The 24,903-nt window shown below is 35.7% G+C and overlaps 1 protein-coding gene across 1 annotated transcript in view; it reads left to right on the top strand.

Moving 5' to 3' along the window:
• MDGA2 (MAM domain containing glycosylphosphatidylinositol anchor 2) overlaps window positions 1-24,903 on the top strand; it is an 826,010-nt gene that overhangs the window by 788,860 nt on the left and 12,247 nt on the right. Inside the window, exon 15 of the mRNA XM_029239755.1 lies at window positions 21,223-21,353. Within this exon, the coding sequence (XP_029095588.1) occupies window positions 21,223-21,353 (131 nt within the window). The remainder of the gene's footprint in view (window positions 1-21,222; window positions 21,354-24,903) is intronic.

The raw sequence follows: 24,903 nt of genomic DNA, 5'->3' as shown, positions 1-24,903 counted from the left end.
AAGTGTAAATATTTTCATATAAAGTAACAAAATTGTGCACATGATATATACCAGCTACTATACTTATGTAAGTGAAGTAATCCTTTTAATAAATTTATAAAAATGAGCATCATTATCCATGTTTCACAGTCGAGAAAACTGAACCTCAGTGAGTTTGTATGAATTACAAGTAACTGGTTATGCTGGTGTTCAAATTCATAGCCAACATTATTACTCCATATTCTTCACAGTGGAGCAGTAGGTGACAAGCCCAGAAAGGAAAACTCTTATGCAGCAAAAAATGCCCTCAACATGTAGTTAGGAAACCTGGGTGGGAATTTGGTTGTAGCAGTCAGTCACTGTAAGAATTTACAGAAGTCACTTAAAATGTCTAGATCTTGCTCTCCTCATCTGTAAAATAGGAATAATAATTCCTAATTCAGAAATATGTAGTTCAAGTTAAATGAGATAACATATATAAAATCTTCTATCAGATGGTAGACACACATAATCTTAGGTTACTTTGAATTTCAAAGAGCAGCAATATTATCAATAATAAAGTAATAGCTAATATTTATGAAGTAATCATAATGGACCAGGCCACTATTCCTAACACGTGATGGATTATTTCTCTTAATGTTCACAATAAATATTTGCACTCATTAAAATTGTTATCCTGTTTTTTATAGATAAGGAAACTAAAATATAGAGAATTTTAATTACCATGCCCATCATATCATAACTGATAAGTAGTGAAGCCAAAATACTAACCTGGGAAGCTGGACACGTAGTTTGCCTGCTTCGCCACTCTGCAGGGAGACCTTTGCAATGTTGTGAAAGCTTAGCTATTTAGTAGTCAGGGCGGAATTATTACGGATTTTGTGCAGACAACAAGCATAGTGAGATATATGATTTGGAAAAATAAATCTTATAAGTGTGGGTAAAATTATTGAGAAACAGAATATGGACTGGAAAAGCAATTAGAAAGCTGTGAGAATAGTCATGGGTTCACTACGGCCTAAACTATGAAGGAAATAAATCTCCACACAATTGCCAAACCATCTTACTTATTGTGAGATTACTCTCATTACAAAGAGAATTAGCTCAACTCTAATTCTTCCCTTTAGTTGATGAGGTATGATTTTACTTACTCTCTATTTCAAATATATTTCATGGACTTTTTTTTCTCCTGATTTACCTTGGAACAGGCATATTTAAAATAGTTTTTAAATAAATAATTCCAAGATCAATATATTGAATTACTTTAATGAGTAAACTATGTATTTACCTTATTTTTGAGGCTGGCTACCTTAGAGCTCCCTCTCAAACTTTCTGCATATTTATGCTGAATCCCAAGATAATTTCAATATACTTTTAACTTCACAGTTGTTATTCTTATGCTCTTTATTGTCAGTGAATGCCTACTTGTTCTGCTAGTTTTGTTCTGCTTATTTCAAAGAGAAGGCAGTTCTCCATTTCTTCCATGTTCTCAAATATTTACCACTTTGATACCTGTGCCATTTCTCTGCTTCCTCAGATGGTTGAAGGTTGCAGGTATTAGGTCTGTCACTTGGGTCCCCTCTCAGCAGGACACAATCATGCTGCTTACTAAAATCTAGGCAAAAATACCTGTTCCAGACATGACTAATTAGTGATGGCTAGGTGAACTACCTCATTAGAGAGTTGCTGCCTGTATCTAAAACCCTTCCTCTTTGCAAATATTATTCTAAGACACTCATTCATCTGTTAAACTGGGGTGCATTTATAGTCACTGGTTTTTACAAATTACAGTCTTAGTTTTATTCCTTCTTTTGGAAATCCAGATTCAAAAATGATTTGTCCTGGATTTCTAATAGCCTACTTGCAGTTATTACTTCCTGGTCAACCATAAATAATTATTGCTCTTTTAACTGGGACTAACGGACAATATATCACTGAGAAGAGTCACAATTTTTTTAATAATACAAAAAAGGGTGATCAGTTATTCATTATTTAGAAAAGAGGTTCCTCTTTGAAATAAAGTCAGATATGTTATATTACTTATCTATTGCTGCATGATAAATTTCTCCCACATTTTGTACTTTAAAACTGAAAACATTTTGTACTTTAAATCATTTATGATCTCATATTTTCTGTGGGTCACGAGTATGAGTATGGCTTATCTGAGTGTCTGTAGCTCTAGGTCTCTCATGAGGTTGCAGAAAAGCTATCAGGTAGGACTGCTGTCTAATCTGAAGACCTCATTTGGGGACAATACCCTTCTAAGCCCACTCACTAGGTTTTTGGCAGGTCTCACTCCCTCACAGGTGTTGGACTAAGGATACTGATTTCTTGCTGGCTGTTGGCCAGAGGCTTTTCCCAGTTTTTTGCCATGTGATGTCTCTATAGGACTGTCTCATGGCAGCAGGCCTCCTCCAGAGCAAGCAATCTATGAAGAGAGAGCAAATACATGCCCAAGAATTTTTAACAACTTGATGACTGGAGTGATATCCCATAACTTATTCTATTTATTATAACTGATTGATCGTTCCAACTCACATTCAGGGAGAGGAAATGACAAAAGAGTGTTAATTCTAGGAGGCTGATATCATTGGGTAGCATCTTAGAGGTTATCTGCCACAGTGGTACAATTTCTTGTTAAGTTTCCATCAAAATTGACTTAATAAAATATAAATGAAAGCTCTAATGTGTCACCCTTTAACTGTTGATTCATATGTACATGATATAATACAATGTACATGATCTGGCTATTGACAATAATATAAGACTATTTCAGCAATCCTATGACCACTAGGAGGCATTTTGATTGATTAATCAGCTAAATTTCTAATTTTCTTACAAAGAAATTGAACCTCATATGAGGTCACTGGATATGACAAGAGCTTATTAAAAATCAGTAAAATATGTACTTCATTTATTTCTAGAAATGAGAATTTGAAATATAAGCATCATAACATACAGGAAATTAAATATAAAAATACAAAAGACACTTATGAATACATTCATTGAACTTGATAACAATGGTTCAAATACAGTTGTGCCTCTAGAAAGCTAATTTCACTGTGGAACAAATGGGAAGCAAGGAAAAGGAGTTCATTAATGACATCTATTGTCATGAATCTTGAGGGTGAGGAAGAAGTGATGAAGTAGAGAGACGTGGGATTGTAGAAGGACTTAAATAAGAGAAAAAAGAGTTAAAAGAAAGGGTAAGTTTAGAGATACACAAATCAGAGGGAAGCAAGTTTCTTGAAGAGATGAGAATTTAGAGGGCTGGTGGGGGATTAGCCTTGAAGAGGATACTAATGTCTCTTCTACTGAGATGGGATGAAAACAATTAAGAATGTGGCTTTTGATTCATTCTTAGATGCAAGAACAGCAAACAGATGTGAAATTTGTCTTCTTAACAGTTTCTATTTTCTGTTTAAAATAAATGCAAAGGTTTCCTTTTCAAAGAGTAAACCATTTTAGGAAAGTGGTAAAAGGAAATCGATACTGATCAGGGATATAGAGAGAGTTGGAGAGGCTGGCGATCAGGACATCAATCCTCAGCGTTTTGAAATGTATTTTAGGATATAATGCTCAGTTTGACTCTCCATCCCTTCTTGTGTATTGTACTGAATTAGTCTGCTAACTGCCTTCCTTGCTGTCTCTTTGGCCCCTAGTTTCTGGGGATAAAGATCATTCTCTAAAACTAGTAATGTAAGGGCCTCAAGGATACATGCTTTTCTGGCATCTCCTTGGGGCAGCTCCATGGTTTATTCCAGTTATACCTGAAGTTCTCCAAATCAATCTGTGTTGTATCTGGGGCTTCTTTACAGACACTGTTTTTTGTCCTGCTTGAACTGTATACTTTGGAAGAGTAGAAACAATGATTCTTCTCATCACATGGTACCCTGCAAATGTAAATGTTTATTTGACCATCCATAAATATTTGTTAAGTAAATGAATATTTTTTTAAAACATATGGTAAAAGTAGTACTTCTTCACCTCTTTAATCATCTAGGTTACTCATATTCTTCCTTTAAAATCCAACTCAAAGACATCTGCTCAAGTTCCTCCCCATCCTCCATGCTCCTTCTGTTCTCCTAACACCTGGTGCACATCTTTATCATAATGTTTGTCACCCTGACCCCTGTTAGACTATAAGCTCCTTGAGAGCAATAGCATGATTTATTTATATTTGATCCTCTGGAAAAAAACAAATGCTCAATAGATTTTTAAAAAATCATCCAAAAATAGATACTTTAGCTTCTGAGTGTGGTAGAAGAATGACAACACGAGGGAAATGAAAGTATGAGTTTAGATTGAAACCAGAAGGTAGTTTCACCAAGACCTTATAGGATAGGTTGGAAAAAAAATAGAAGTTAATCACTGACTTAACTTGAATTTGAATTTAAGTTATCTGGCAGCTAAAGTGTAGAGGAAAACAAAAGTGTCACATATTTCTTAATAATTAAAGGGAAATTTATCTTTATGAAAGTACTTAGTATTTTGTAAAAGTACTCAGTATCTATAAGCAATATAGATATTGCTATACTATATAGATATTGCTATACTCTTAGCAATATCTTCGTGTAGTATTTTTAGAAAAAACATGAAACATGTACAAATAAAAATTGTATATACTGAAAGGCCATAATAACTTTAAAGAATAAAATTTGGGTTTTCAGCTGAAATATTATGATCCATGTTACCTTATGATGATCTAACAAAATGTAGAAATAAAATTTAATGAATCTGAAATTAACCTCAATTAAGTTTCTCAGGTTATCTCAGGTTATCCTTTAGCAAGAGCTGGATTAAAGCTTTCTCAGTGCTGACATTCAAAGATTTTTAAAAGGGGACTTAAATGTTTTTATACAAGGTGTAGAGAAAGCAAATGTGACAATCTTTTGCATGATTTTAGGAGTCTGATTTTTATTCTTATTTTAGTCAAAGATCATATTTCTTCTGATTAGTATTTTTTTAAATCAACATTTTTGCTTATATCTCAGATATATTTGTAAAACAGAAAATCTACTCACATATTTTTTCCCCTTGGCATTAAATACCATGTGAGAGTCGATTTGAGCCTGAAAAAAAAAATATTAAGGTGCCATTATTTTAGAGTCTTAATTACATTGACTGTAGAAGAATCTCAGCAAAATAAATATGTAATTTTGAGATACCTACATCTTGATAATTTCTCAGAATTAAGGTCCTCGTAAAAGACAATTCCGTGGTGGCTGAGAGAATAGATAAAATTATTTAGTATTTTACATTTAAATGTTAGAGAATAGCTACCTACAGTGGGCTGTTAGTTAATAATTGATATTAAGCCACTCTTTCTGTTAAGAATTTTAAAATGCTTTCAGTGAAGTCTTGTTTGTAGTTAATACTGATAATGCCAATGTCATCAGTGTGAAAACAATGCAATAGAAAGAAGACATTCATTCAGTAAACTGCTTTGTTAAATTAACATGTATTTTTTAAGAGGGTGGTAGATAGACTTTAACCATGATTTATTACCACGTATAATCAAAATATTATTACAGATCCTTGTCACAGACTCTCTAATAAGACCATATGTAATATGTAGTACATTTACCTTTTAAGTCTCTGGTTATGAACCACCAACTGTCCCTAAATTTATTTTCTTCCTATTTAATTACTCATTGATGATGGTCCTGTTGAGGAAGAAGTTTTCCTCTACTTTTCTGGGTTCTGGCTGGTCTAAGAATTAAATTGACATGAGATAAATTAACAGGAGAAAATCAAACAAAGTTTAGTAACGTGTATACATGGGAGAGACCCAGAAAAACTGAGTAACTCATCAAAATGGCCAAAGTCCTCACCTTGAATACCCTCCTCAGCTAAAGATAAAAGAGGTTGTTGAGGGTAAGGAGAGTCAGCTATGGGAGGTTACCAGGAAAAGTGCAGTAACTGGGTGATTGTGATGCAGATTTAAGTCATTGCCTTCTCTATTGATAAGAGTTTCTAGAGACCTGGTTGTCCTCATGTATACATGTGTCCAGGTATAAGAGGGAGACACACTTACAGATGGAGATTTCCCTTATAAATGTACATGTTTCTTACAAAGGGGCAACTCCTACTTGGTTTTCAGAGTCTTTCCCACTTCTGCTGTTTCTCAGAAAATAACAAGCTTAAAACAATTAATATGCCAAAGAGACATATTTTAGGGTGGCAAATTCTGATCCCCTACATTGCCTCAGACAATGTATAGTAGAAGCTAGGATGTTTAAACAAAATTAATAACGTGACTGAGAAAGTCTTATGTTTCAAATATACATCTCATTTTCAGTGTAATTAATAAACAGTATTATTTCATCAATCAAATTAATGGTAAGCAAATAAGTTAAATGCTTTTGTTTCTCATCCAGTGTACCAGCCTTTTTAAACTAACTTCATTGGAAGTGTAGGTTTATTATGATGAGTACTTTTACCCTTAGGTCTTAGATTCACTCATTTCTGTTCAATAGGATGAATTGCACATGCTATGTGCCTAGTGGTGTTTAGGGAACTATAAAGGATAAAAGAGAATTAAGATAAAAGGTTCTTATCCATCAAATAGTTTATAATTTATTTAGGGTAATAAATTACTGAATAAAAGCCAAAAAGTAATATACACCAAAAATGCATGATAGGCCCATGCCATGGGTGAACAAGGAGAGAACACCTAGAACAGCAGAGTTAAAATAAAGTTTCTAAAGAAGAAAAGAAATGTAAAGCATCCTGTAAAAAAGGTAAGTGTTGCTGAATGCAAGTTAGTGTGCCCTATGCACAGTGAGGCCAAACAAACCCAAGTGTCAGAGTTTGTATCAGGGAAAGGTTTATTGCAAAAGCCAAGCAAGGAGAACACACAGGTCAAGCTACAAAGCCCAAACTCCCTGATGGTTTTTGGGGAAGCGTTTTTATAAGCAAACTTTGGGGTGAACGATGCAGGGTATGAGACTTTCTTCTGATTGGTTGGTGCTGAGGTAACAGGGCAGTGCTCCAGGAATCTTGTGCTCAGCCATATGTTACCATCCTCCACCTAGGTGGGGGCCTTAGTTCCTGCAGAAGAATTCGAAGATGTTGTTATGTATACTTCTTCAGGAGGAACCAGGACCCTGCACCATCACTGCACTATTGTTTCTTGACTGTTCCTCCTTTGTTTCTGCATTCCTTCACTTTTCTGGTTAGCAACTGTTTGAATTTGCCCTTTGGTAGTCCTGAAAGGTCTAGAAAACTGAAGCCTTGTTCCTATAAGCAAGAAATGGAGGGCTTGGAAAGAATTTGTACCTGGGAGGGCCCCACAGGGTCCTGCTTGGCTTTAGAACCAAATAATGACAAGATCTATATAAGGTCTCTGCATATATCAGAGAAATAGAAAGCCTGATGAAAGCTATGTTTTACTAAATTTATTGGACACTAATGTAGAGATTCAACTGGATACAAGAAGGCATGGTAATGACTGGAGAAAGTGAACTGACACTTTTTATTTATCATTGCAATTATATATTTTAAAAAATAATAACAATGAATGCTGCAGCTATTTCTATTCAAGCAGAAAATAATGATTTTATAATTTCCCATTTTGTCTGTGTGTATAATACAAATGATGTTACCAATTACCTATCAATAGACAGCTCTTCCCTGGAGCTAGGTGATTTTGGCACATCTTGAAACTCAAATTAATGAGCCTGTATTAATGATTAGAATAAAAATGTGATTTATATTCAAGTGATTCCCCAGGCTTTGGAGTAAAGCAAATTACAGATTAATTTATATGAACTTGGTAATTTCAAGTATCTATTAAAAAAAGAAGTATACACATTTTAGGACATATATTTAAATTATTTATCTAAAACATATAAAACACATATTTATAGTAAAATAATTAAAAGTAAGTTTATGCTAAGGACTTAAAGAAAGAAGAGAACTTGGTAACAGTAATTATAAATAATATTTAAGCAACTTGTATTTTATACTGCAATTTATATGAAATAATATTAAAATAAGAAGTGTGTTATTGAATAACACCATGAATAACCCCAAACCTTAGGTCACTGCTCATGAGATAATACAGCATTTAGTTCATTTAGCCTTTCTGACTGTAATCCCTAAGCATGAGATGAACAAAGTTATCTCTAACTCTGGCACCTAACTCTTAAAAGACTGGTGACCAAAAGATAAGAATTAGGAAACCCAGAAGAAAAAGATAGTTAAGTTTTGCTTACCAACTTCAAACTTGTGTCATGGCACTACATAACATTTGAAAATCCTTGGGGATGATTATATTCATACCTATTGATATCTGGTGCTTACCAAAGCATAAATACACTGCTTCTGAGGATTTAAAGTTACTTTTAAAGGGTATTAACACAATCCATCATATTCACTTTGGAATTTTCTTACTGTAATACTATAATAATGTGCTGAATCAGCTTTGCTGAATCTAACTTCTCTTGAATAGCTTTATTCTGTTTTGTAAGTTCTAATTTTGTTGACCAAGACGACCTGGACATAAGTTTAAGTAAATTTTGGTACTGAATTCTCTTTTATACCTTAAAAGCTGTAAACATGCTTTAAAAAAAGTTCCAAAATCAGTTGTCTGTTAATAGCATTTTTGTCATCAGCTCTAAAATAGACCAGTGAATCAATAATTTGTATTCATTGATTTGGAAAATGGAATATAATTAATATTATGTACATAAGAATAAGACACTTAAATTATAATATATTTGAAAGGACTTATTTCAGTTATATTTCTAGTGTCTTTTTGTTATAAAAAAAAGTAATACTTGCCTTTTTAAGTAAAATCTAGCTATATAATCTATTCAAAAACCAATTCAAAATCTGGGATAATTTAGACCTGGCCTCTTTAGACCTAAGAAAAATATTTTTCACATAGTACACATTCAATAAATATAAACAGTAATAATTCAACTTTGAAATTATATTATATATGTAAAAAGAAAATGTTATTTAAGAAAAAGTAAACATGATCACAGCAAAGCATATTCTCTGAGATAAAATACATTCAATATAGATACAGTAATCTATCATTATTGATATAGTAATGGTAAGTCATATATATTAATATATGTTTTATTTCAAAAGTATGCATTTATTACTTTAAGTAAATTCTGAAAGACAGATAGTAAACACTGCTTTGTTAGCCTAATTAAAATGAATAAGTCTAAAAAGTGTATAATCATTTTATTAACATTTAAAAGAAATTTCCATGTACTGATTTGATGACAGGATTGATTCCTGTCACTTTAATCAAAATAACAGGCCATGCTACCCAAGAGAAATAAGACTTCCATATAAAATGGTAATTCATTCACTGCCACCTGTTTACATTAGCACCTCACATTTACTTAAGTATCCATTGATAATTTTTAATGTATGGAACAACTTGAACTGCATTGGTAGCTTAGAGGGAGCAGGCTTCATTTTTTTACATGCAAGCTATTGAAGGACTTCTACTAGGTTAAGAAGCTAAGGGGATACATTTAAGAAATACAAAAAATAAAGTAAAATAAAAATTAAAAGATAACTGTTACTTTCCTTTCTGAAAAAACAATACAGTTTAAATAGAAATCAGTAGAAATTATTACAGCTCAACTCAATCAGTTACCACTGATACAGCTAGAAGCTATAGTAGAGGTAGGCCATGGAATAGGCAAGCAGTCCTTTCCTAATTAATTCGCACACAGGCTATTTCTTCAAATAATTTCTGAAAGGTATATGCTACATAATGCTTTGTTCATCCAATGACAACAGGTTCAAAAAAGTACTACCACTTTATTTAATGTTTAATGCAATTTAATTATTTATTTATTTATATTTTTTACATCTTTATTGGAGTATAATTGCTTTACAATGGTGTGTTAGTTTCTGCTTTATAACAAAGTGAATCAGTTATACATATACATATGTTCCCATATCTCTTCCCTCTTGCGTCTCCCTCCCTCCCACCCTCCCTGTCCCACCCCTCTACGTGGTCGCAAAGCACCAAGCTGATCTCCCTGTGCTATGCGGCTGCTTCCCACTAGCTATCTATTTTACGTTTGGTAGTGTGTATATGTCCATGCCACTGTCTCACTTTATCACTTACCCTTCCCCCTCCCCATATCCTCAAGTCCATTCTCTAGTAGATCTCTGTCTTTATTCCTGTCTTACCCCTAGGTTCATGACTTTTTTTTTTTTCTTAGTTTCCATATATATGTGTTAGCATACAGTATTTGTCTTTCTCTTTCTGACTTACTTCACTCTGTATGACAGACTCTAGGTCCATCCACCTCACTACAAATTACTCAATTTCGTTTCTTTTTATGGCTGAGTAATATTCCATTGTATATATGTGCCACATCTTCTTTATCCATTCATCCGATGATGGACACTTAGGTTGCTTCCATCTCCTGGCTATTGTAGATAGAGCTCCAGTGAATATTTTGGTACATCACTCTTTGTGAATTATGGTTTTCTCAGGGTATATACTCAGTAGTGGGATTGCTGGGTCATATGGTAGTTCTATTTTTAGTTTTTTAAGGAACCTCCATACTGTTCTCCATAATGGCTGTACCAATTCACATTCCCACCAGCAGTGCAAGAGTGTTCCCTTTTCTCCACACCCTCTCCAGCATTTATTGTTTCTAGATTTTTTGATGATGGCCATTCTGACTGGTGTGAGATGATATCTCATTGTAGTTTTGACTTGCATTTCTCTAATGATTAATGATGTTGAGCATTCTTTCATGTGTTTGTTGGCAATCTGTATGTCTTCTTTGGAGAAATGTCTATTTAGGTCTTCTTCCCATTTTTGGATTGTGTTGTTTGGTTTTTTGTTATTGAGCTGCATGAGCTGCTTATAAATTTTGGAGATTAATCCTTTGTCAGTTGCTTCTTTTGAAAATATTTTCTCCCATTCAGAGGGTTTTTTTTTAGTCTTGTTTACGGTTTCCTTTGCTGTGCAAAAGCTTTGAAGTTTCATTAGGTCCCATTTGTTTATTTTTGTTTTTATTTCCATTTCTCTAGGAGGTGGGTCAAAAAGGATCTTGCTGTGATTTATGTCATAGAGTGCTCTGCCTATGTTTTCCTCTAAGAGTTTGATAGTTTCTGGCCCTTACATTTAGGTCTTTAATCCATTTTGAGCTTTTTTTTGTGTATGATGTTAGGGAGTGATCTAATCTCATACTTTTACATGTACCTGTCCAGTTTTCCCAGCACCACTTATTGAAGAGGCTGTCCTTTCTCTACTGTACATTCCTGCCTCCTTTATCAAAGATAAGGTGACCATATGTGTATGGGTTTACCTCTGGGCTTTCTATCCTGTTCTATTGATCTATCTTTCTGGTTTTGTGCCAGTACCATACTGTCTCGATTACTATAGCTTTATAGTATAGTCTGAAGTCAGGGAGCCTGATTCCTACAGCTCCGTTTTTCGTTCTCAAGATTGCGTTGGCTATTTGGGGTCTTTTGTGTTTCCATACAAATTGTGAAATATTTTGTTCTAGTTCTGTGAAAAATGCCAGTGGTAGTTTGATAGGGATTGCATTGAATCTGTAGATTGCTTTGGGTAGTAGAGTCATTTTCACAATGTTGATTCTTCCAATCCAAGAACATGGTATATCTCTCCATCTATTTGTATCATCTTTAATTTCTTTCATCAGTGTCTTATAATTTTCTGCATATAGGTCTTTTGTCTCCTTAGGTAGGTTTATGCCTAGATATTTTATTCTTTTTGTTGCAGTGGTAAATGGGGGTGTTTTCTTGATTTCACTTTCAGATTTTTCATCATTATTGTATAGGAATGCCAGAGATTTCTGTGCATTAATTTTGTATCCTGCTACTTTACCAAATTCATCGATTAGCTCTAGTAGTTTTCTGGAAGCATCTTTAGGATTCTCTATGTATAGTATCATGTCATCTGCAAACAGTGACAGCTTTACTACTTCTTTTCCAATTTGGATTCCTTTTATTTCCTTTTCTTCTCTGATTGCTGTGCCTAAAACTTCCAAAACTATGTTGAATAACAGTGGGGATAGTGGGCAACCTTGTCTTGTTCGTGATCTTAGTGGAAATGCTTTCAGTTTTTCACCATTGAGGACGATGTTGCTGTGTGTTTGTCATATATGGCCTTTATTATGTTGAGGAAAGTTCCCTCTATGCCTACTTTCTGCAGGGTTTTTATCATAAATGGGTGGTGAATTTTGTCGAAAGCTTTCTCTGCATCTATTGAGATGATCATATGGTTTTTCTCCTTCAATTTGTTAATATAGTGTATCACGTTGATTGATTTGCATATATTGAAGAATCCTTGCATTCCTGGAATAAACCCCACTTGATCATGGTGTATGACGCTTTTAATGTGCTGTTGGATTCTGTTTGCTAGTATTTTGTTGAGGATTTTTGCATCTATGTTCATCAGTGATATTGGCCTGTAATTTTCTTTTTTTGTAGTATCTTTGTCTGGTTTTGGTATCAGGGTGTTGGTGGCCTCATAGAATGAGTTTGGGAGTGTTCCTCCCTCTGCTATATTTTGGAAGGGTTTGAGAGGTATTGGTGTTAGGTCTTCTCTAAAAGTTTGATAGAATTCGCCTGTGAGGCCATTTGGTCCTGGGCTTTTGTTTGTTGGAAGATTTTTAATCACAGTTTCACTTTCAGTGCTTGTGATTCGTCTGTTCATATTTTCTATTTCTTCCTGACTCAGTCTTGGCAGGTTGTGCATTTCTAAGAATTTGTCCATTTCTTCCAGGTTGTCTATTTTATTGGCATAGAGTTGCTTGTAGTAATCTCTCATGATCTTTTGTATTTCTGGAGTGTCAGTTGTTACTTCTCCTTTTTCATTTCTCATTCTATTGATTTGAGCCTTCTCCCTTTTTTTCTTGATGAGTCTGGCCAATGGTTCATCAATTTTGTTTATCTTCTCAGAGAACCAGCTTTTAGTTTTATTGATCTTTGCTATCATTTCCTTCATTTCTATTTCGTTTATTTCTGATTTGATCTTTATGATTTCTTTCCTTCTGCTAACTTTGGGGGGTTTTTGTTCTTCTTTCTCTAATTGCTTTAGGTGCAAGATTAGGTTGTTTATTCGAGATGTTTCCTGTTTCTTAAGGTAGGATTGTATTGCTATAAACTTCCCTCTTAGAACTGCTTTTGCTGTATCCCATAGGTTTTGGGTTGTTGTTTTTTCATTATCATTTGTTTCTAGGTATTTTTTGATTTCCTCTTTGATTTCTGCAGTTATCACTTCGTTATTAAGTAGTGTATTGTTTAGCCTCCATGTGTTTGTATTTTTACAGATCTTTTCCTGTAATTGATATCTAGTCTCATAACGTTGTTGTCGGAAGAGATACTTGATACAATTTCAATTTTCTTAAATTTACCGAGGCTTGATTTGTGACCCAAGATATGATCTACCCTGGAGAATGGTCCATGAGCACTTGAGAAATATGTGTATTCTGTTGTTTTTGGATGGAATATCCTATAAATATCAATTAAATCCATCTTGTTTAATGTATCATTTAAAACTTGTGTTTCCTTATTTACTTTCATTTTGGATGATCTGTTCTTTGGTGAAAGTGGAGTGTTAAAGTCCCCTACTATGAATGTGTTACTGTCGATTTCCCCTTTTATGGCTGTTAGTATTTGCCTTATGTATTGACCTGCTCCTATGTTGGGTGCATAAATATTTACAATTGTTATATATTCTTCTTGGATCGATCCCTTGATCATTATGTAGTGTCCTTCTTTGTCTCTTGTAATAGTCTTTATTTTAAAGTCTATTTTGTCTGATATGAGAATTGCTATGCCAGCTTTCTTTTGATTTCCATTTGCATGGAATATCTTTTTCCATCCCCTCACTTTCAGTTTGTATGTGTCCCTAGGTCTGAAGTGGGTCTCTTGTAAACAGCATATATATGGGTCTTGTTTTTGTATCCATTCAGCCAATCTGTCTCTTTTGGTGGGAGCATTTAATCCATTTACATTTAAGGTAATTATCGATATGTATGTTCCTATTCCCATTTTCTTAATTGTTTTGGGTTCGTTATTGTAGGTCTTTTCCTTCTCTTGTGTTTCTTGCCTAGAGAAGTTCCTTTAGCATTTGTTGTAAAGCTTATTTGGTGGTGCTGAACTCCCTCAGCTTTTGCATGTCTGTAAAGGTTTTAATTTCTCCATCAAATCTGAATGAGATCCTTGCTGGGTAGAGTAATCTTGGTTGTAGGTTTTTCTCCTTCATCACTTTAAATATGTCCTGCCAGTTCCTTCTGGCTTGCACAGTTTCTGCTGAACAATCAGCTGTTAACTTTATGGAGATTCCCTTGTGTGTTATTTGTTGTTTTCCCCTTGCTGCTTTTAATATGTTTTCTTTGTATTTAATTTTTGATAGTTTGATTAATATGTGTCTTGGCATGTTTCTCCTTGGATTTATCCTGTATGGGACTCTCTGTGCTTCCTGGACTTGATTAACTGTTTCTTTTCCCATATTAGGGAAATTTTCAACTATAATCTCTTCAAATATCTTCTCAGTCCCTTTCCTATTCTCTTCTTCTTCTGAAACCCCTAGAATTCAAATGTTGGTGTGTTTAATGTTGTCCCAGAGGTCTCTGAGACTGTCCTCAGTTCTTTTCATTCTTTTTTCTTTATTCTGCTCTGCAGTAGTTATTTCCACTATTTTATCTTCCAGGTCCCTTATCTGTTCTTCTGCCTCAGTTATTCTGCTATTGATCCCTTCTAGAATATTTTTAATTTCATTTATTGTGTTGTCCATCATTGCTTGTTTCCTCTTTAGTTCTTCTATGTCCTTGTTAAATGTTTCTTGTATTTTCTCTATTCTATTTCCACGATTTTGGATCATCTTTACTATCATTTTCTGAATTCTTTTTCAGGTAGACTGACTACTTCCTCTTCATTTGTTACGTCTGGTGGGTTTTTATCCTGCTCCTTCATCTGCTGTGTGTTTTTCTGTCTTCTCATTTTGCTTATCTTACTGTGTTTGGGGTCTCCTTTTTGCAGGCTGCAGGTTCGTAGTTCCCATTGTTTTTGGTGTCTGTCCCCAGTGGCTAAAGTTGGTTCGGTGGGTTGTGTAGGCTTCCTGGTGGAGAGGACTAGTGCCTGTGTTCTGGTGGTTGAGTTTGGATCTTGTCTTTCTGGTGGGCAGGTCAATGTCTGGTGGTGTGTTTTGGGGTGTCTGTGGCCTTATAATGATTTTAGGCAGTCTCTCTGCTAATGGGTGGGGTTTTGTTCCTGTCTTGCTAGTTGTTTGCCATAGGGTGTCCAGCACTGTAGCTTGCAGGTCGTTGAGTGAAGCTGGGTGTTGGTGTTCAGATGGAGATCTCTAGGAGATTTTCGCCGTTTGTTATTATGTGGAGCTGGGAGGTCTCTTGTGGACCAGTGTCCTGAAGTTGGCTCTCCCACGTCAGAGGCACAGCACTGACTCCTGGCTGCAGCACCAAGGGCCTTTCATACCCAGGGCTCAGAATAAAAGGGAGAAAAAGAGGAAGGATGGAAGGGAGGAAGGAAGAAGATAAAATAAAATAAAGTTATTAAAATAAAAAGTAATTATTAAGAAAAAAAAAAACGGACGGACAGAACCCAAGGACAAATGGTGAAAGCAAAGCTATACAGAGAAAATCTCACAAAGAAGCATACACATACACACTCACACAAAGAGGAAAAGGGGAAAAAATAATATATCTTGCTCTCAAAGTCCACCTCCTCAATTTGGGATGATTCGTTGTCTGTTCAGGTATTCCACCTATGCAGGGTACATCAAGTTGATTGTGGAGATTTAATCCTCTGCTCCTGAGGCTGCTGGGAGAGATTTCCCTTTCTCTTCTTTGTTCGCACAGCTCCTGGGGTTCAGCTTTGGATTTGGCCCCGCCTCTGCGTGTAGGTGGCTGGAGGGCGTCTGTTCTTCGCTCATACAGGACGGGGTTAAAGGAGCAGCTCCTTTGGGGACTGTGGCTCACTTAGGCCAGGGGGAGGGAGGGGCACGGAGTGCGGGGCGAGCCTGCAGCGGCAGAAGCCAGCAGGGCGTTGCACCAGCCTGAGGCGCGCCGTGCGTCCTCCCGGGGAAGTTGTCCCTGTATCCCGGGACCCTGGCAGTGGCGGGCTGCACAGGCTCCCGGGAGGGGCGATGCGAATAGTGACCTGTGCTCGCACACAGGCTTCTTGGTGGCTGCAGCAGCAGCAGCCTTAGCGTCTCATGCCCTGCTCTGGGGTCTGCGCTTTTAGCAGCACCTCGCGCCCGTCTCTGGAGCTCCTTTAAGCAGCGCTCTTAATCCCCTCTCCTCGCACACCAGGAAACAAAGAGGGAAGAAAAAGTCTCTTGCCTCTTCGGCAGGTCCAGACCTTTTCCTGGACTCCCTCCTGGCTAGCCGTGGTGTACTAACCCCCTGCAGGCTGTGTTCACGCTGCCAGTCCTCTCCCTGCCATCCGACAGAAGCCTGAGCCTCAGCTCCAAGCACCCCCTTGCCCCAGCGGGTGAGCAGACAAGCCTCTCGGCCTGGTGAGTGCTGGTCGGCACCGATCCTCTGTACAGGAATCTCTCCGCTTTGCCCTCCGCACCCCTGTTGCTGTGCTCTCCTCCGCAGCTCCGAAGCTTCCCCCTCTGCCACCCGCAGTCTCTGCCCGCGAAAGGGTTTCTAGTTTGTGGAAACCTTTCCTCCTTCACGGCTCTCTCCCACTGGTGCAGGTCCCGTCCCTATTCTTTTGTGTCTGTTTTTTCTTTTTTCTTTTGCCCTACCCAGGTACGTGGGGAGTTTCTTGCCTTTTGGGAGGTCTGAGGTCTTCTGCCAGCGTTCAGTGGGTGTTCTATAGGAGTTGTTCCTCGTGTAGATGTATTTCTGATGTATCTGTGGGGAGGAAGGTGATCTGTGCGTCTTACTCTTCCACCATCTTCCCCCCTGCCTTCACAATTTATTTTTATTTGAGCTTGATTTCCTTGGGATCCCTCCCTATTGTGGATTAATGTTTTAAAATATAATGTAATGACATCACACAGAAATATGTGCTATGGTGACTTTTCCTTCTGGCACAAAATTGCCTTTCTGAAGTACAAGAGACCAGCACCAGCAAGCAAGAAAAACTGAGCCCCATTGAGTGTCCAAAATAGAAAATAGAAAGATGGATTCAGAAAGCTACTCCCTGCCACAATGACTCACTGAGCACAGAGGCAAAACCCCAGAAAGTTCAACTCTTAAAAGGCTCAAGGTACAAATGCTTTTCCACTATTCTCAGATTGTTAAATCTTTATCTAGTAGTGAAACCTCACATTCACCTGGCCTCCAGCTTTAGATCTTAGAGGAGGAGCTAACAAAATCCACACCCATCCTGTGCATATAAAAGAAGCCCCATTAGTAGTTTTGGGGAAAATGCCACAAGATTACTAAGTACTATTTAAGATGAATAAAGAGGAAGAAAATAAAAGAGAGAGAGAGAGAGAGAGAAAATCAGGCTCGATTAAAGATTCCACAGTATAAAAAGAGGCTAACATGCACACAGTAAAAAAGCACATATTGTTGAAGAAGAATTACTGACAGTTCAGGGGAAGGCAAATTTGTACAGTATATGCTTTAGATTTTCAATAAAATTGGAATATGAACTTTATGAGACAAAAAAAGATACGAATGTTAAAACAGTGGACCAAGAAAAGAAGGAACTGGATAAACGACTAAAATAAAGGGGAGCTTGATGAGATCAGAGAAGAATGTAACATCATAAACAATACAGCTGGATAAAGATGACATTAGAAACAGAAGAACAGAATCTACACTATGGAAAATAAATCAGTACCAAGGAGGTACTGATTTTATTTCTTACACTGAAGGGGAAAAAGATAGATGATAATAGATTCTGAAGCAAAAAGTGATCTTGCAAAGTGGAAAGATAAGAAAACAAAGCTGGATAAAGTTATATATACATGCATTATTTCTAAATACAATATATATGCATTATTTCTAAATATAATACTAGCAAATTAAATCAACCATAATAAGAAAATAGTAGTCCTATACCAAGTAAAATTATTCCTGTAATATAGTCGTAGTTCAACATCATGAAATGTACTAATGTAATCTATTGCACTGAGAGAGAAATATTATTTGAATCTTGATAGATAATAAAATATAGTGAAGATAGTGTTTGAGACATAATTTATGGTTTACATACTTTAACTCATTTTAATTTTCCCCAAAAAACTTATGCTAGTTACTATTATCATCATCACTTACCTGATGAGGAAATTGAGGCAGAGAGATTAAGAGATCAAGACAAGGTCATCCAGCTAGAAAGTGACAGCTATTATGTGAAGAATGCAGATTTTTTTGTTGTTTAAAAATTGGGTATTCATATTTATACATTTGTGTATAATATGAATACACGTGGTCTTATGTATAAAGAATTAGACAAAATTGCTCTAAAAATCTGAAGAATAAACTACTTTACACCATACAATATTACATATGCAGATATACATTAAAAAAAAAACTGAAGCAACATACAGCAAAATACTAAGGAGGCTACCTCTGACTGGTCAATTTAATGATGATTTTGATATTGTCTTTTCCGCTTTTCAGTATTTATGTGCAATATTCGCATAAACAAAAACATAAATGACAAATGTACAGCAAACATTCTCAATGGTGAAAAACGGAAAGCATTTCCTCTAAGATCAGGAAGAAGACAAGGGTGTCACCTCTCGCCACTATTATTCAGTATAGTTTTGGAAGTCTTAGGCATGGCAATCAGAGAAGAAAAAGGAATAAAAGGAATCCAAACTGGAAAAGAAGAAGTAAAACTGTCACTGTTTGCAGATGGCATGATACCATACATAGAGAATCCCAAAGATGCTACCAGAAAACTACTAAAACTAATCAGTGAATTTGGTAAGGTTGCAGGATATGAAATTAATGCACAAAAATCTCTTTCATTCCTATACTAACAATGAAAGATCAGAAAGAGAAATTAAGGAAACAGTCCCATTTACCATTGCAACAAAAAGAATAAAATATCTAGGAATAAACCTACCTAGAGGAGGTAAAAGACCTGTACACAGAAAACTATAAGATACTGATGAAAGAAATCAAGGATGACACAAACAAATGGAGAAATATACCATGTTCTTGGATTGGAAGAATCAATATTGTGAAAATGACTCTACTACCCAAAGCAATCTATAGATTCAATGCAATCCCTATCAAACTGCCACTGGCATTTTTCACAGAACTAGAACAAAAAATTTTACAATTTGTATGGAAACACAAAAGACCCCAAATAGCCAAAGCAGTCTTGAGAAAGAAAAATAAAGCTTGAGGAATCAGGCTCCCTGACTTTATACTATACTACAAAGCTACAGTAATCAAGATAGTATGACATTGGCACAAAAACAGAAATATAGATCAATGGTACAGGATAGAAAGCCCAGAGATAAATCCACACACATATGATCACCTTATTTTTAATAAAGGAGGCAAGAATATACAAAAAGACAGCCTCTTCAATAAGTGGTGCTGGGAAAACTGGACAGCTACATGTAAAAGAATGAAATTAGAACAGTCCCTAATACCATACAGAAAAATAAACTCAAAATGGATTAAAGACCTAAATGTAAGGCCAAACACTATAAAACTCTTAGAGGAAAACATAGGCAGAACGCTCTATGACATAAATCACAGCAGGATCCTTTTTGGCTCACCTCCTAGAGAAATGGAAATAAAAACAAAAATAAACAAATGGGACCTAATGAAACTTAAAAGCTTTTGCACAGCAAAGGAAACCATAAATGAGATGAAAAGACAACCCCCAGAATGGGAGATCTTCTGCCCATTTTTGGATTGGGCTGTTTGTTTTTTTGATATTGAGCTGCATGAGCCGCTTGTAAATTTTGGAGATTAATCCTTTGTCAGTTGCTTCGTTTGTAAATACTTTCTCCCATTCTGAGGGTTGAGTACTCAGAAGACTTTTGCCTCAGTCTTCTGAGGGAACCCTCATGCACTGTTGGTGGGAATGTAACTTGATATAGCCACTATGGAAATCAGTATGGAGGTTCCTTAAGAATCTAAAAATAGAAATACCATATGACCCAGCAATCCCACTCCTTGGAATATACCCAGAGAAAACCATAATTCAAAAAGACACATGCACCCCAGTGTTCATAGCAGCACTATTTACAATAGCCAGGACATGCAAGCAACCTAAATGTCTATTGACAGAGGAATGGATAAAGAAGATGTGGTACATATATACAATGGAATATTACTGAGCCATAAGAAGAAACAAAATTGTGTCATTTGTAGAGATGTGGATGGACCTATAGAGTGTCATACAGAGTGAAGTAAGTCAGAAAGAGAAAAACAAATATATATTAACTCATATATGTGGAATCTGGAAATATGGTATAGATGATCTTATTTGCAAAGCAGAAATAGAGAACAGATGAATGTATATACCAAGGGGGAAATGGGGGTGGGTGGGAGGAATTGGTAGATTGACATTGACATATATACACCATTGATACTATGTATAAAATAGATAACTAATGAGCTCCTACTGTATAGCACAGGGAACTCTAGTTAGTGTACTGTGGTGACCTAAATGGGAAGGAAATCCATAAAAAAGGGAATATGTGTATGCGTATAGCTGATTCATTTTGCTGTACAGTAGAAACTAACACAACATTATAAAGCAACTATACTCCAATAAAAATTAATTAAAAACCAAAGATGTCAGCAGAGCTGCTCCCTTATGAAGCCTCTAGGGGAGAATCTGTCTACTTGTCTTTTCTAGCTCCTAGAGACTAACTGTATTCAGCTTGTGGTTCCTCACTTCATTTTCAAAACCAGCAGTGTTGCATCTTATCTGTCTTTCACATGACCTTCTCTCCTGTATCAAATCTCCTTCTCCCTCCACTTAGAAAGAAAGATATATGTGATAATATTTAGGACCCACTCAGGTTATTTGGAATAATCTTCCCATCTCAAAATTCTTAATTTAATCACATCTGTTAAGTCTCTTTTGCCATATAAGATAACATTCACAGGTTCTAGGGATTAAGATGTGATCATTTCTGGAGACCTGCCACATATGCCAAGCGTCCTAAGAGCAAGATTGGAAATGAGAGGGGAAGAGAAGAGGAGACACTGGAGTGTTCTGTGAAATTTCATTTTTAATAATTTACAAGTGTTCAGTCAAGAAGAAACAAACATGAAGCCAAAGCAAATATACAAAATAAAATTTCATTGTTATTTTTAGGTGTTTTAAATGTTTATCTACGTTTGAAAGGGCAGACAACGATAGAGAATCCACTGTGGTCTTCAAGTGGGAATAAAGGACAACGATGGAATGAGGCACATGTTAATATATATCCAATTACTTCATTTCAGGTAAGAAAAGGACAATCATGTCTGCAGATATATTTTTGCACTTGAGCATAATGTTAAAGGCAGATCTTGAGCAAAATTAGAATGAGTATGCAAAAATTCTGACATGAGCATCACAAATATCACATGATTAAGTTTTCCTTTAGTTCTAAAAGTTGTTTTATAAAGAGAAAATGTCCTTTTCTCTTATTAATTAACATCTATCAAGTAATATGTTTGAATAATTGTCTATCTGAATTCAAGTGATTTGCCTGGAGAAAACATAATTTGTTTCTATAAAATCGTATGTGTGTATTTTTTTCCTTGAAGACAAACAACATAGATTTTTTATAATAAAGGAAGCTGGATGATGAATTCTCAATTAATCTGTTTGAATTTTACTTGATGGAATTTTGTATACTTTAGCAAAATGTGTCTCTTTGAGGTAATGTCATTTTAGTAATTTATTACTTTGATTATCAAAGTTAGAGAACTTTAAACAAGTTACTTTTATTTGTTTTTATATAGAAAAGAAGACAGGCTTAGATAGGATTAAGAGAATTAGCTGCAAATATATAATAAAAATTTTAATGATTATAGCAATGGTCATCATGGCTAGAAAAAGTTTTTCATAAACTATTTTAGTGGAGAAAATAATGTAGTTTTAGTGATTTTAGTAACTTTATATATGTATTTTATATACTCAGGCTGAGTATGTTTTTCTACTGGGGATTTCTTAATTGCATTTCATGGCATTTAGTAAGGGTATAGAAATTCAGAGAGCTTCAATTATGCCAATTTTCAATTGGTGGAATGCTGTCTTCTTGTAACTTAATCTATAAAATTCTAATGACTGATTTAGAAATTACACTTCTAAAACTAACCAGGATGATAAAAATGCACTCATTTTTTCACTCTGGTAAAGAATAATGGAGTAAATCCTAGCTGATTTTCTACAAACACATAAAAGCAACTCAATTCATAGATCCTAGTAATTATTTTGTTTCTATGAAGAATAAAATAATTGAGTAAAAATGAATAAAATAAGTTGAATAGAAAAAAAAAAGAATAAGAAGAGAGAATTAAAAAGTTGAATGTAAAGCAACATATCATTAAACCAAATTAAACTGGGACGACAGAACTCCAAAGCATTACTGATAAAAGTAACCTTAATATTAAAACGTACATACCTCTATAGGCATCAAAGAACCTTTCTTTCTAAAAAATGATGTTCTTCTAGACATATTTTTGCTTCCTATGTCACTGCCTTACCAACACAAAATTATTAAGTCAAATACATATAAAGTATTTAAGGGACTAGTTATATTGTTTCCTTCAGGATAATCCTTTATTGCCATAGACATCAACTTAGTAAATATTTATTGAGTACCTTCAAGACAATCATTTATTGTCACAGACAACAGTACAATAAATACTTATTGAGCTACTACTGTGTGCCAGGCACATTGTTAGCCATGAAGATTTCATAGTGATTGTTTACCTCAGATTGGTGGAAATACACATCTAAACACATACATCACATACTGTAATAATTGCAGTAATAGAAATATGCACAAGTTTCTATGACCACACCTAATCAACAAGAAGAGTATGGAGGAGAGTCAAGAAAAGCCTGTTATATGGGGTGAAACCTGAAGAGAGGGATTGCAAAGTAGAAAAAGGTCTAATATTAATATTGCAGCAGAGTTCAGAGTAAACCAAGACATGGAGGTCATACATCACAGGATTTGTCAGAGAAACAGAGAGACGTTTATCTGGAATTTGGTACACAAAAATAAATCGAAGACTGATGTGAAATGAGGTTAAGGAACCTCAAGAGCATAGACACTGGGGAGTTATGGAAAGATTCTACTCAGGGGATGACATGGTGCATCACTTAGGTTGTTGTATGGAAGATGATTCAAGGAGATAAAATCGGGCCAGCAAACCAGTTAGAACACTGTCGTAAAATCCACATAACGGATATTGAAAGGACAAACTAGGGAAGTGGTATGAAGAAAAGAGGATGGTTTCAAGATATACTTAGGCATAAAAACTAGCAGAACATTTTTATGTTGGGAATTTGGGAAGTAGCCATGAATGACCAAGAAGCTTCTAACTGGGGTGTCTTGAGTAATGTCTGTTACTTTATCCATTACCTTAAATAACAAAAAGAGGAAAAGAGACAAGCTTCAGGGATGATTATGGTTACTTCTATTTTGGACATGTTAATATAAAATGCCTGTGGAATATCCTCTTAAAGATGTGAAGAAGGTAGGGCTTCCCTGGTGGCGCAGTGGTTGGGGATCCGCCTGCTGGTGCAGGGGACGCGGGTTTGTGCCCCGGTCCGGGAGGATCCCGCGTGTGAGCCAAGGCCGCTGGACCTGCGCGTCCGGGGCCTGTACTCCGCGGTGGGAGAGGCCACAACGGTGAGAGGCGCGCGTACCGAAAAAAAAAAAAAAAAAAAACATGTGCAGAACGTTATTGCGTATGTTTTTCTGAAGCTTTGGGGACAAACATTTTTGTAGGTCATTAGGCTGTATGTGCTGCCTAAAACTCTGGGAGTGGTTGATATTTCCAAGGAAAAGTGTACATATGTGAACAGTGATTAAAGACAGTGGAACCACACAGAACACTAATCAATCATTAACATGAACTGTGGAAGAGGAGCTTGATCCTAAGTAGTGTTTTTTAGAGTTATAAGGAAGGAGATCCAGGAAAGTTTGGTGCTCGCAGAATTTAAAGACTGTGATTCTCAAATTGGAAAGGAGGTCAAGTCCAGTAGACTGGTCATTACAGAGAGTGCCCACCCTTAAGAAATTTGCATAAGGTAGTAAGGAAATTGGGAAAACCACCATCTTATCTAAAATTATTTCACTATTCACAATTTATAGAATAACCTACTGTCTTCACATTCACTAATCATTTCTTTTGCAATGTCTAATGTGCTTTCAGTCCTACTCAGTGTATTTTTCATCTCAGCCATTATACTTTCCATCTCTGTAAGTTCAATTTGAGTCTTTTTTAAAAATACATTTCATGTCTTAAGTTAATGTTTTGAACCTATTAAATCCAATTATAATAACTGTCTAATGTCATTGTCTGCTAACGATATCATCTATGCCAGTTCTTGGTTGGTTTTGATTAATTGATGTTTTCTCATCTTTACAAGTCATTATTTTCATGCTCCTTTACATGTCTGGTAGTCTGACTGGGTGTCAGACATTGTAAATTTTACCTTCGTAGTTGCTGGGTATTTTTGTGTTTCTTTATTCTTGAGCTTATTTGTGATGTAGTTTAGTTACTTGGAAACAGCTTGATAATTTTTGTTTCTGCTTTTAAGATTTGTTACATGAGACTAGAACAGTGTTTGATATCAGGCTGATTATTTCTCAATACTGAGGCAAAAGTCTTCTGAGTACTCTACCCAATGCCTCATGAATTAGGTTTCCCAAGTTCTGTGTTAGCTGGGCACTGTTATATTAAATGCATCCCCCTGGGTCTTTCCCAGGTCTTAGGCAGTTTCCTCACATTCAAGTCCTGATCAGGACTTTGCTGAATACTTGAGGGGTAC

The sequence above is a fragment of the Monodon monoceros genome, unplaced genomic scaffold (genome assembly GCF_005190385.1).
Source record: "Monodon monoceros isolate NGI ecotype Baffin Bay Population unplaced genomic scaffold, NGI_Narwhal_1 Super_Scaffold_21, whole genome shotgun sequence".
Taxonomy (NCBI): domain Eukaryota; kingdom Metazoa; phylum Chordata; class Mammalia; order Artiodactyla; family Monodontidae; genus Monodon; species Monodon monoceros.
This window is presented reverse-complemented; position numbering and strand designations above follow the sequence as displayed.